The following is a 14,254-nucleotide window of genomic DNA, read 5'->3' as shown; positions in this document are numbered from 1 at the left end:
TTGTAAGCATGATGAAACATACACTATATATCTTAATAGCTATTAGTTTCTCTTTTTTTAATTAAAAAACATTTAATTGAAAAGAAACTGCAAAGTAAGATTTCAACGGATATAAAATATGAACATTTGAGATATGGAGAGAGGGGAAGATCGAGGAGAAATTTCCTTGGCATGCATGCCTATTGGGGTGCTGATGATAAGTCAGTATTCTCCAAGGCGATGGGCATCATGATTGCATGTCTCAGGGAGAGGGGGAAGAGATTCATATTTTATCTGGTCAATTTCCTGATTTAGTCTGCCATCAGGAAGGGAGCCATGTTATCAATACAAGAAGTTCTTCAGGTCCTCTAAGACCATACTTTGTGATCAGATGGGAAAAGAGTTCTCTATCCCACATCCAGGATCTGATTCATCAAGGGACTTGGCCTCACCCACTTCCTCAGGGCAGAGCAGACAAGGTCAAGGACTAGATCTCGAACCTTTCAGGGAATCCTACTACCTAATTCTAGGAGCTTCCATTGCTTATAGTTCTGATGGTCTCCTGCATGGCCACAGTGGGCCCTACCACACATGAGACCTCTAGGAGCCTTCTTCCTATTGATGTAGAATCTCCAGGAGAACTCCCTCACTTTTCCATTCACTCTCCCTGCTCTCATCCTTGTTGTGGGGGTGTCAACATACAAAAACCCTTACCACAAAGAATCCCCTCACAGCGACTCCTGCAATGCAGATCACCGTGGATGCTTTGCTATCAAGTTGAGGAGCACATATGGTACACAAACATCACTGAGTAAATGGTCCAAATGAGAGAGAAAACAGAACATCAGAGGGTTAGAACTAGCAGCAATTGGCAATACTGTAGTTTAATTCTTCACCTGACATCCAAATCTGTCCTACAAAATGACTGCCATGCAGTGGTTGGCAGGAAACCAGAGCCCGAGGGTCAGGGAACATACTCACAGAATCCTTCTCTAGACAGAACAGAAGAAACTCTAAGTATCTAAGATTTATGTCCAGGGTAAATGAATATACAATTCAATGGGTTAAGCCATCTAATCTTCTGTCTAGAAGGGACAGAAGCTCAGGGAGAGGTAATTAAGCAGATAATTAAAAACTTGATGTTCAGGATTTTGGGGGCTGCACCTCCAAAAGCAAGAAGAAACCAATCGCTTTTTGCAAAGCATTGGAACAAGAAAATATGCGACATTGCTTGAATGAGAGAGAATCTATCTGGAAAATGGATGTACATCCTCCCATCTTTTTCTCAGCTGGCTTGAGTGGCCAAGAAAAATCAGGACGAACAATGCTATTGTAGTCCTTGTAACTACCTATTAGTTTTATAGGCCCTCCCCAGATTAGCTAGTCTCCCAAAACTTTTTATATCAGTGGTGGGCAAAACGCGGCCACTGGGAGCTGCAGGTGGCCTTGGAAATGTAAACAAACTGTCTAGCAGCCCACCAGCAGATTACCCTGATGGGCCGCTGGCAGGCCACAGGTTGCCCACCACTGTTCCGTATTAATTCACCATATTTTACCAGATCCCGGATAAGCCTGAGTTAATAGCCAGAAATTTAAAACCTAGGATTTGGATTCACCACAGGCTGATGGATATTTTGTTCCAAACCAGGAAGATATTTACCTCTAACCTTTAATACAAGACCTAGGAAGGGCATGTGGGGTTGTGCCCATGAATGCAGTTCCACAAAAGTAAATGTGAAACATTTGCTTCAACTTTCTGCTGGGAGGCTACCAGAAAGAACTGTGCTGTGATTGTTTAAATGGGCAGGTCACAATACCAGAGGCTCTGCAGTTTTTGCAGGAAAAAGGGAGACTGGCAGGTTTTGACCCTTCTAGAGTCAATAAAGCTATTGATGATGTCTAACCATCTCAAACATCTGGTATCCATAGGTAATCTTACTCTTGATCTTAAACACCCAATGAAACTCACTTTGAAATGTCATTAGAAATCTAATTTACTTTTTATAATTTAAGGTGTCCATCATCTCTTCCTGCTAGCAAGCAAACTTCATGCCCTGTCAGCAAAGAAACCATTTTTACAATTATTTGTCTTAAACACTGATATCCTACAGCGATAGGCACTCTATAAATACTTTACATCATGGGTTCTCAGTGAGGGGGTTATGAACATGTCCACGGGGATCAACAGGAAACTCTGCCTTAGATAGATTTTTGCCACAGCTACTTAGAGGTTAATAGGTATACATTAAAACTTACTGAAAAATATAAAAATTTTGAACCTCTTAAAATGTAGCTTTAGTCTTCTTCTATTCTGCTGATCAACGATTCTTATTTCATTTCAGTGGGTGATATGCCTTGTTACTATTAGCTTAAGCTAGTAACTTAATTTTGCTTGGTTTCATTTAGATTTGTAACCCATTGACAGATCATTGTGAGATCATGTAGTCATCTGGATTTAACTTGAGAGAAGTTGGAGATTAGCTAATAAAAAAGTTTAAAAAAACCCTTAGTGGGCAAAGCCAGTATTATCCAGATCTATCCAAGTTCACAGACTTTAATTAACAGTTTGAAATTTGTAATATTGTTTGAATTTTAGCTGGGTGTGAATTAACACTGGATTAAGAGAGGCTAGACAAAAGGACATGAGTTGTGTCACAGAAACTTATTAAATGTGATGCAAATTCAACAGATGAATTCCAGCAAATAGGTGCACGGTCTGAATTAATTTTTAAACTCCACCACTCTCATACACTCGGGGAACTTTAATGCCTCACATTGACAGGCACAGTACATTGCTAATTTCATTTCATTACAGTCTGCCCTTGTTGCCAAGAAAGCCAATGGCATTTTGGGATGTATAAGTAGGGGCATCACCAGCAGATCGAGGGACGTGATCGTTCCCCTCTATTCAACATTGGTGAGACCTCATCTGTGTCCAGTTTTGGGCCCCACACTACAAGAAGGTTGTGGAAAAATTGGAAAGAGTCCAGCGGAGGGCAACAAAAATGATTAGGGGACTGGAACACATGACTTATGAGGAGAGGCTGAGGGAACTGGGGATGTTTAGTCTTCAGAAGAGAAGAATGAGGGGGGATTTGATAGCTGCTTTCAACTACCTGAAAGGGGGTTCCAAAGAGGATGGCTCTAGACTGTTCTCAGTGATAGCAGATGACAGAACAAGGAGTAATGGTCTCAAGTTGCAGTGGGGGAGATTTAGGTTGGATATTAGGAAAAACTTTTTCACTAGGAGGGTGGTGAAACACTGGAATGCGTTACCTAGGGAGGTGGTGGAATCTCCTTCCCTAGAAGTTTTTAGGGTCAGGCTTGACAAAGCCCTGGCTGGGATGATTTAGTCGGGGATCGGTCCTGCTTTGAGCAGGGGGTTGGACTAGATGACCTCCTGAGGTCCCTTCCAACCCTGATATTCTATGATTCTATGATTCACAAGCTTAAAAATTTCAATACATTTTAACGTATGAATCTATTAGATTTTTAAAAGTGTAGGTAGTATCAGGGAATCCCACAACTAAAAATGATAATTTCTCTCAACTGGGATTTCAAATAATTAATCTAGCTAGAAGCATGATGTTTTTATGAATGAAATCCATTTTATAGACTTCCCATACAAATTTTGTTGTATTATTATACATAGTAATGCCTGTTACCAAGCAAGATTTTCTTTTACTGTTAATATGGCTTTCATTTGTGACTTAGCAAAAAGCACAGGATTTCCTGACTTCGGAAACGTTACTGACTCAGGGGACTGAGAATGGGATAATTTCACCCCTGGATTGCTGATTCAAATCCAGTTTGGATTGTTAACAACTGTTCCAAATAAATAGATGTCCATGTGAAAAAAATCACCACCATAATAAACATTCATTAGTTGTTGATAGTCTCAGCAGAGAGACCAAGGATTCACTGGGCTTGGACACTGAGCAGTCTTTTCACTCCATACAGCTGGTACATGATCTTTTCTCTAGAGTTTTTCTTTAGCCTTTTCTCTAGAGTTTCTCTAGAGTTGTTAGTCAAGCACCTTTCACTTTATCATCAGCAACATTTGTATCGTACCCTGCCCTGGACAGCTTACAGTTTAGGTCAGGCATGACATACAAATAAGGGTAATGGGCATTAATGGGATGGGAACAGGTCAGGGTCACATATATAAGATCACACAATAACTTAGATTAGTCATGCATAGTTCCTTAAAACATTTTGTTTGAACTTCATCCCTATCATCAATTCTCACCAAACTCATCCACTTCTAAATAATGCTGCAGCACTAAACTCACAAGTACTGTTAAACAAGCATGTAAACATGCACAAACATATTAAAAAACTGGGATAATTGAAAGAGGAAATATTAGCTGCAAGTTTGGTAGTAAAAATGCTGTATTTCTGGCCTTACAGCAACATCCACAAAGTGGTACAAGTGGGCTAGAATTGCATCTTTCTTTTTTCACATACTTCTAAATTTGTGAAACTTAAGATTCCTATTCTACTCCTTTCTGTTTTTCTTTACCTCCCAGGGGATAGCAGTGTGTCCAGTTTATTTAGGTTTAAAAAATAATTTTGAAATAGTACAAACATTTGTAGGAGCCTTGATAGTGCAGATAAGTAAAAAGACAAAGATTCTCAAAATATTTTGATGACATAGAAGATAAAGCTATCTTTTTTTTTTCAACTGAGTGTAAAAGAAAGCTCCGTTAGACTAGTATATAGTAGAGATGGGCCAAGGAAGCCAAAACCAGATATGATTAGAATCTGTTTCCATTTTACCCAAACTACCAAAGTTCAAGAACATCCAATAAAAGGTTCCAGTTTGGGCTTATTTCTAGTGCTGGGATGACTGTTTTACTTTTTAAAAAAAGAACAGGAGACTAGAGACTAACAAATTTAGTAGAGCATAACCTTTCGTGGGCTACAGCCCACTTCGTCGGATACATAGAATGGAACATATAGTTAGAAGATATATATATACATACAGAGAAGGTGGAAGTTGCCATACAAACTGTAAGAGGCTAATTAGCTAAGATGAGCTATTATCAGCAGGAGAAAAAAAATTTGTAGTGATAATCAAGATCATTGAGGTTCCATTTCAGCGAGTAGCTGTGGATATTCTGGGTCATTTTCTGAAAAAGACACCCAGAGGAAAGCAGTACATACTGACTTTCATGGATTTTGCCACCCGATGGCCAGAAGCAGTAACTCTAAGCAACACCAGGGCTAAAAGAGTGCCGGGCACTAACAGACATTTTTGCCAGGGTATGTTGGCACTCTGACATCCTCACAGATGCAGGAACTAATTTCCTGGCAGGAACTATGGAAAGCCTTTGGGAAGCTCATGGGGTAAATCACTTGATTGCCACCCCTTATCACCATCAAACAAATGGCCTGGTGGAGAAGTTTAATGGAACTTTGGGGGCCATGATACATAAACTCGTAAATGAGCACTCCAATGATTGGGACCTAGTGTTGCAGCAGTTGCTCTTTGCCTTCAGAGCTGTACCACATCCCAGTTTAGGGTTTTCACCATTTGAACTTGTATATGGCTGCGAGGTTAAGGGGCCATTACAGTTGATGAAGCAGCAATGGGAGGGGTTTACACCTTCTCCAGGAACTACATTCTGGACTTTGTAACCAACCTACAAACCACCCTCCGTGCCTCTTTAGCCCTTGCTAAAGAAAACCTAAAAGATGCTCAAAAAGAGCAAAAAGCCTGGTATGATAAACATGCTAGAGAGTGGTCCTTCAAAGTAGGGGACCAAGTCATGGTCTTAAAGGCGCTCCAGGCCCATAAAATGGAAACGTCGTGGGAAGGGCCATTCGCTGTCCAAGAGCGCCTGGGAGCTGTTAATTATCTCATGGCATTTCCCACCTCCAACCAAAAGCCTAAGGTGTACCATATTAATACTCTAAAGCCCTTTTATTCCAGATAATTAAAGGTTTGTCAGTTTACAGCCCAGGGAGGAGATGACGCTGAGTGGCCTGAAGGTGTCTACTATGAAGGGAAAAGTGATGGTGGTGTGGAAGAGGTGAACCTCTCCATGACCCTTGGGTGTATGCAGTGACAGCGGATCAAGGATCTGTGCACTAGCTACGCGCCAACATTCTCAGCCACCCCAGGACTGGCTGAACGGGCATACCACTCCATTGACACAGGTAATGCTCACCCAATTAGAGCTCACCTAACCTTACCAGGTGTCTCCTCACTCTAAAACTGCTATAGAACAGGAGATCCAGGATATGCTACAGATGGGGGTATGAATTTAATGTGCTCTCTTTCGGGCTGCAGAATGCACCCGCCACCTTCCAAAAACTTGTAGCTGGTCTCCTAGCAGGATTGGGAGAATATGCAGTCGCCTACCATGATAATGTGGCCATATTTTCGGATTCCTGGGCAGAACACCTGGACATCTACAAAAAGTCTTTGAGTGCATAAGCGAGGCAGGACTAACTGCTAAGGCTAAGAAGTGTCAAATAGGCCTCAACAGAGTGACTTACCTGGGACACCAGGTGGGTCAAGAAACTATCAACCTCCTACAGGCCAAAGTGGATGCTATCCAAAAGTGGCCTGTCCCAAAGTCAAAGAAACAGGTCCAATCCTTCTTAGGCTTGGCGGGATATTACAGGCGATTTGTACCACAATACAGCCAAATCGCCGCCCCACTGACAGACCTAACCAAAAAGAAACAGCCAAATGCAGTTCAGTGGACTGAAGAGTGTCAGAAGGCCTTTAACCAGCTTAAAGCAACACTCATGTCTGACCCTGTGCTAAGGGCCCCAGACTTTGACAAACCATTCCTAGTAACCACAGATGCGCCTGAGCGTGGTGTGGGAGCATTCTTAATGCAGGAAGGATCGACTCAAGAGTTCGTAGTATCATAGAATCAGAGAATATCAGGGTTGGAAGGGACCTCAGGAGGTCATCTAGTCCAACCCCCTGCTCAAAAGCAGGACCCATCCCCAATTAAATCATCCCAGCCAGGGCTTTGTCAAGCCTGACCTTAAAAACTTCTAAGGAAGGAGATTCCACCACCATCCTGTCGTGTTTCTCAGAAAGAAGCTGTCTGAGAGGGAAAGCCACTGGTCAATCAGTGAAAAGAAATGTTACGCCATTGTCTACACTCTGAAAAAGCTACACCCATACATTTGGGGATGGTGTTTCCACCTGCAAACCGACCGTGCTGCGCTACAGTGGCTTCATACTGCCAAGGGAAATAACAAAAAACTTATTTGATGGAGTTTAACTCTCCAAGATTTTGATTTCGACATACAACACATTTCAGGAGCTTCTAACAAAGTGGCTGATGCACTCTCCTGGGAAAGTTTCCCAGAATCAACTGGTCCAAATAGTCCTTAAGATGTGGAAAATATTGTTAGTCTTTATACAGTTAGTAGTATATTTAGAGATGTATGTTTCTTATTAACTCTTTTCTCCTAGAGCTCCAGGAAGAAATCACAGCCAGTATTTCACCCTATTTGTGATTTGGGGGGCGTGTCATAAATATAAAGGGAAGGGTAACCACCTTTCTGCGTACAGTGCTATAAAATCCCTCCTGGCCAGAGGCAAAATCCTTTCACCTGTAAAGGGTTAAGAAGCTAAGGTAACCCCTCTGGCACCTGACCCAAAATGGCCAATGAGGGGACAAAGTTCTTTCAAATCTGGATGGGGGGACAAAGGGTTTGGTCTGTCTGTGTGATGCTTTTGCCGGGAACAGATCAGGCATGTAAGCCTTACAACTTCTGTAAAGTTAGTAAGTAATCTACCTAGAAAATGTGTTAGATTTTCTTTTGTTTAATGGCTTGTAAAATAAACTATGCTGGAGGGAATGTAAATTCCTGGTTTTGTGTCTTAAGGTTTTGCCTAGAGGGATTCTCTATGTTTTGAATCTGATTACCCTGTAAAGTATTTACCATCCTGATTTTACAGAGGTGATTCTTTTACCTTTTCTTTAAATAAAATTCTTCTTTTAAGAACCTGATTGATTTTTCATTGTTCTTAAGATCTAAGGGTTTGGGTCTGTGTTCACCTGTACCAATTGATGAGGCTTATTATCAAGCCTTCCCCTGGAAAGGGGGTGTAGGGCTTGGGGAGGATATTTTGGGGGAAGACGTCTCCAAGTGGTCTCTTTCCCTGTTCTTTGTTTAAAACGCTTGGTGGTGACAGCATACTGTTCAAGGACAAGGCAAAGATTGTGCCTTGGGGAAGTTTTTAACCTAAGCTGGTAAGAATAAGCTTAGGGGGTCTTTCATGCAGGTCCCCACATCAGTACCCTGGAGTTCAGAGTGGGGAAGGAACCTTGACACACCCTATGACAGCAGGTCAAATAGTTGTAGATGCAATTCATTTGTCTTTCCTGATATTCATTCTTGCTATCGCTTTACTCTTTTCATACATACGTTTTATGTTTTCTTGCCATTGTGTTACATTTCTTCATGGCACAGAATGAGCATGGCTGAAATTTTCCATTACTAGAGGCAGAGATCAGATGATTTGGTTCATGCCAGGAAAGAACGATGAGATCACAGTGTTGCTGCTAAGTGTTTGGGGGTGGGTAAAATGCTGCTTTCTCTAATATGTATATTAAACAGGATGCTGCACATTACATCAGTTGCCAGTGACCACATTTCTGGACCCACCTCACTCTATAGAACTCCTCACTTTGTCTCAGGCAATCATTTATACAGCTCAGCAGAATTTCTGTTTTTTACCTTCAAATCTTACCAGAGGAATGTACAGCAGAGCCAGTAGTGTAGAAATATGTCATACCATCTTGGAAATTATTCCAGACTGGAGCAGCTGCTGAAACAAGCTTTGTAAGGTGTCTCTGACATCACTTGCAACCACACAGCCGCCCCAACTGTAAAGGTAGTGCAATCTAGTGTTTACATATTCAGACATTTTAGTCTGCAAATTATTGCAGGTTTGGATGGCATGCAGCTGTTTCCTGAGAACCTTTGTCTCTGTTCTTCATTTCCACCCACACATTTGCAAATACACAGTTTTCAACATGCTTCACAGCTTCAGGTTGGCTCCTTGTGCAGGAAAAAAGAGAAGATGGGAAAACAGGCCAAAGTGGATGCTATCCAAAAGTGGCCTGTCCCAAAGTCAAGTGGCCTGTTTCTTATCCCCAGTTAATATCCTCTCTTCCAGATCAAGAATAGAGTGCCTCATGCAGTATCCTGAGATGATGGAAAGGGCCTCCCCCCCCCCCCCCCCGACCCACATGAGTTTGGCATTCTTAAAGAAAGTTTTCAGTAGGGAATGCCTTTGTGCGAGAGCCAGCGCTTCAAGTATCATCCAAACTAGTGCTGGTTTTTTTCATATAATACAAAGCAGAAAATCCTTTCCCCCCTTTTATAGCTGATGTTGAGTTTGATTAAGGGATACGTTCAACCCCTTAGTTCTTCTTTGAATGGCCTCTGCATATTCTCACATGTGGAATCAAGGTCCTTGAGACATGGGTTCCAGTATCTTCTGGGGTGCAGTGTCTGTCTTGGGCTGCCCATCCCCAATGGTATCAAAGGGGGAGCTGCCCCAAATGCTTTTCAGTTCCTGCCATTAATTTAGGGATTCCTAACCTAAAACTCAGAAGAAGTGGGAAATCTGGATGTGGAGTTTGGATTCCAGTTGCAAGGAACAGTTCTATCCCTTTACCAAATAACATTATTGCTTTCACTTCCCTGAATCAGGCTTCTGCATTCTCCTGGCACAGTGGTTTGTAAATTGGGTTCAAATTCACATCTCTTTTAAGACTCTTCTGCACCTTAATATGCTTTTTTCTTTAGCCCAGGCTTCGTCAGCCTTATTTAACCTGGCACAGGCGATGATATAAAGCTAAATTTTGTAAGGTGAATAATGACACAAAGAAGTCCAGAAAATATCACCTTGGTCATCTTTCTCTCCTGAATAGTAAAGAGAATGGTGCAATTCCTCAAGGAGTCAGTGGACAATATAGATTAGTTGGCAGTATTTAGAGCTGTTTCAGAGTAGCAGGCGTGTTAGTCTGTATTCGCAAAAAGAAAAGGAGTACTTGTGGCACCTTAGAGACTAACCAATTTATTTGAGCATAAGCTTTCGTGAGCTACAGCTCACTTCATTGGTGAGCTGTAGCTCACGAAAGCTTATGCTCAAATAAATTGGTTAGTCTCTTAAGGTGCCACAAGTATTTAGAGCTATTTGTCCAACAAATTCACACAAGTAACACTGTCACATTAACCAGAAACAATCTAACGACTTGAGGTGGGAACAATATCAACTGTTCCCTCTTAACCCCTCTATCTTAGAAAATAAAAAAATAATAAAAAAATAAAATTGGAAATTTAGCAGCAGATGCATAGCATGAATGCAGTCAGGATGTCTCTTGTAAACCTCAGACAATTAATACAAGGTTAGTCAGTCACTTGCCTTATCTGTCAAACAAGTAATCTGAAACAGAGCAATGGTCTCACCCAATACAGTGTAATCAAATACTATGCACTGGGGTTTCCATAGTTTCAACCTATTTAATTCAGCTCAAAATCTGCAGACTAGGTAACCTCGAAAAAATCTGATTGGGACATGTTCCCAGTGGATGCCTTTTTGTTTAGTTGGCATGGCTACTTCACATAGACCCTCTTTCCAGACTTCTTATCCATAGAATATAATCTAGGAAGAACAGAAGCCCTATAAACAACACCCTTTAAACCTCAGTACTCTCTCACATGCTGACAACTCAACATTATATCTTAAGCTTGCTTTCCTTCAAATACCGTTTGTCCCAGTTCAAGCAGACTGTCACTAATACCAAAGTATGAACAGTGAGACCATGGAAAATTTACGCTAACCATAGTACGAAACCTGCCTTTCTTATCATTTCTTTTCTATCTAAAATTCATCATCTTGTATGGAAGTTACTATGTGGTATGAGGAGAAAAATATGAACTTTAAATAATGTAAACCTGCATTTTTCTCTTTATTTATACATTTTAAATACATTACAAGAAGACAAAGGTAAGATCTTAGTAACGTGTAATAAATCTGTATTCTTGATTCTTTGTTAGGTGCCAATTTAGGCATAAACAATGCTAATTAGCATATGATTATCTTTATATAAAGGATTTCCATGAGGAATATGTAATATTGATACAAACAGGAAATAATGTAAGTGTGGTAATATGTGACACAGTCATTTTGTACTGGTTGTACTATACCAGTGGTCACCAACCGGCCGATCACGATCGACTGGTCGAACCTAGAGGATCTCCCAGTTGATCGCGATCTCTGGAGGTGTAGTGTGGCTGCCACTAAGGCAGACTCCCTGCCTACCCCGGGCCACGCCACTCTTGGAAGTGGCCAGTGCAGCCCCGCAGCCAGGAGGGACTTGGGGTAGGCAGGGAAAGCTGCGGGGGCAGTGCGTGGAGCCACGTGCCCCACGCCCCTCCCCAGGGGCTGCAGGGGCTTGTTGGCCCCTTCCGGGAGTGGTGTGGGGCCAGGATATGCCAGGAGTCTGCCTTAGCAGCAGCCACACTCAGCCTCGCTGCGCCAACCGGAAGCCGCCGGAGATACTGCTGCCCGGCAGCAGGCTGCACCCCAGTCCTGAGCCCCCTCCTGCACCCCAAACCACCTCCTGCACCCCAAGCCCCACTGCCTCCCAGAGCCAGCACCCCAAACCCCCTCCTGCACCCCAGCCCTGAGCCCCCTCCCAGAGCGAGCACCCTGTACCCCCTCCTGCACCCCAACACTCTGCCCCATCCCGGAGCCCCCTTCTGCACCTAAACTCCCTCCTACAGCTTGCACCGCTCACCCCCTCCAGCACCCCAACCCCCTACCCCAGGCTCAGCCCAGAGCCCCTCCCACACTGCAAACCCCTCAGCCCCAGCCCAGAGTCCACACCCCCTCCTGAGCCTCAACCCCCTACCCCAGCCCAGTGAAAGTGAGTGAAGGCGGGGAGGGCGAGCGACTGGGGGGGAGAGGGATAGAGTGAGTGAGGCGGGGCCTCGGGGAAGGGGCGGGGCCTCAGGGAAGGGGTCAGAAAGATCTTGGGTTGCCCTTAGATTCAAAAAGTGATCTTGGGCATAAAAAGGTTAGAGACCACTGTACTATACTGATGGATGAATTATAGTTTCTGCAATAGCTACAGACAACTATATCCAAATTCATATATAAGACATTATCAATCTGTGAAGTATCTAAAGTAGGATTTATGAAAGCTAGAGATCCAGCTCTATTCAGTGTCATCTTATTGAAATGTAATTATATAAATACTTAAATGAAGTGCATACACTACTAGAAAATAATATTTCCTTTTAATGTTTTACTGAGCGGATAAAGCAGCTTTGTAGTATCACAAATAGTATCACAAGTTTTGTAGTATCACAATTAGATTCATTACGCTTTTAATACCAAATATGGTTTGCTCATTTTTTCCCCTACCATTAAAGTTTAACAAGTAATAGTCTTATTTCTTTAAACTAGAAAAAGTATTTAATTGCATTTAATTAAAATAAGATAATTATTTAAATCCAGACTCTGTAATTACTGCACTTTAATCTAGAAAATGACACTTAATATTTGCTTCTGCATAAATTATATATGTTACCTGTTTTAAGAATCTCAGACAAGCAACCAAGCATGCCTGTCTATCTACATCTATATATGAATGTAGTGAGTACTATTTCTAATGAAGATATAGAAAACTAATTTTCACTTCAGAGTTTTAGGGCATTTTATCTGTCTACCCTCTCTGTAATTTTTAATTTATCGCAGTTTCATGGCTGTTGCTTTGTATTCTCACGTGCAACTTTATTTTTCAATTCTGTGAAGGAGTTGAGGGTGCAGTTTGTGTGAATGATTCTGTAAAAAAAGGGCCTGATTCCACAATAGGACTGCTCAGTTGAACAGGGCTTACTCGTGTAACTAAGGGTTTCAAGGGCAGGTCTTAAAGATGTATTATAAAGGGAGGAGCTCACTACTCATTGTTCGTAGTATCCTTTACTTTAAAGTCAGTACACATCACTGGATTAATGTCAAAAGTAGATAATGGCAGGTACAAAAAGTTTATGGAATTACCAGATTTTTTTCTAAAAGATAACAGGTTCCAGTACAGGAAAGCAGTATAAATGTACTTGATGACAAAACTTTAATCTCCTTTCTCTCTTTCTTTAATCCACAACAGGTGCTTTTCCAGCAAGAGCTTTGTATGCCCGAAAAGACTTACTTCAGAGACCTACACATGTTGCCACCAAAACTTTCCAAGCCTTGCGTATATTTGTGAATGATGAGCTCCGCGAACTCTATATAGGGTTGAAGATAGCTGAGAAGTTTCTGAAACCTGGAGGTCGACTTGTAGCCCTTTCTTTTCATTCGCTAGAGGATCGTATCATCAAACGATTCCTTCAAGGAATAGATGTTTCAGAAAAGTCCAACCTTAACATAAGACAGAAGATAAGACAAGGACAAAAATATTATTCAGAACAAGATGTGGAAGAATTCTCTAGTGAAAAATCCAACTCAAGGTGGACATCTATACAGAAAAAAGTGCTTACTCCCCACGCTGCAGATGTTCAAGAGAACCCAAGAGGAAGGTCTGCCAAACTAAGAGCTGCTATCAAACTGTGAAATAAAGTAAAATAGTCTGATTTTCTCTTTATATTAAATATGCTTTTGTAAATTTTCATCTTTCAAACTGTACAGAGATGGTCAAATTGAAAAATAAAAGGAAAGAAAAAAATTGATATCTTAGGAAAGAGTCTTGACTTCTGTCTTCAGTCTTCAATTTTAATTAAGCTGTGGAATTGAAACATGGAGCATCGCATGGTAAAGCAAGTCTAAACCAATGGGCATAACTAATATTAATTTCTTTAGAAAAACAGTTCTTGAAACACAAGGCTCAGATGTCTATAATAGCAACCCTTGTATGTACAACTTAAACATATAGGGCTTTATGCACCTATTTATCCACAGCATAAACTCCCATTGAACTATTCCAACTTCAGTCCCACAATTGATCATGTTGTGCCTTATTGTTTTAACATATACATTCTTTAAAACAGCTAAAATTTGAAGTCTATTTAAAACTTCTTGTATGAGAAACATCATAGATTGAAAATTAATATTGGCTCCTTTTACATCTGTTAAACAATTTATTTTTTAAAAATTGATATAAAAAGTAGCTTAGGTTTCATCTGCTTTAACTTCTCCCTCCCTTTACAAAAGAAAAAGAAGTGTTCTCTGATTTGGACAATCAAAATGTGTGGCAGAATTTCACTTCTGATGAATCAGTAACTTGTC

The 14,254-nt window shown here is 41.3% G+C and overlaps 1 protein-coding gene across 1 annotated transcript in view; it reads left to right on the top strand.

The window, feature by feature from the left end:
- Positions 1–13,698, top strand: part of METTL15 (methyltransferase 15, mitochondrial 12S rRNA N4-cytidine) — a 196,583-nt gene extending 182,885 nt beyond the window's left edge. Inside the window, 1 exon segment of the mRNA XM_048854029.1 lies at positions 13,140–13,698. Within this exon segment, the coding sequence (XP_048709986.1) occupies positions 13,140–13,582 (443 nt within the window). The 3' untranslated portion in view covers positions 13,583–13,698.
- Positions 13,699–14,254: the final 556 nt, after the last annotated feature.

This window comes from Caretta caretta, chromosome 6 (genome assembly GCF_965140235.1).
Source record: "Caretta caretta isolate rCarCar2 chromosome 6, rCarCar1.hap1, whole genome shotgun sequence".
NCBI classification, from domain to species: domain Eukaryota; kingdom Metazoa; phylum Chordata; order Testudines; family Cheloniidae; genus Caretta; species Caretta caretta.
This window is presented reverse-complemented; position numbering and strand designations above follow the sequence as displayed.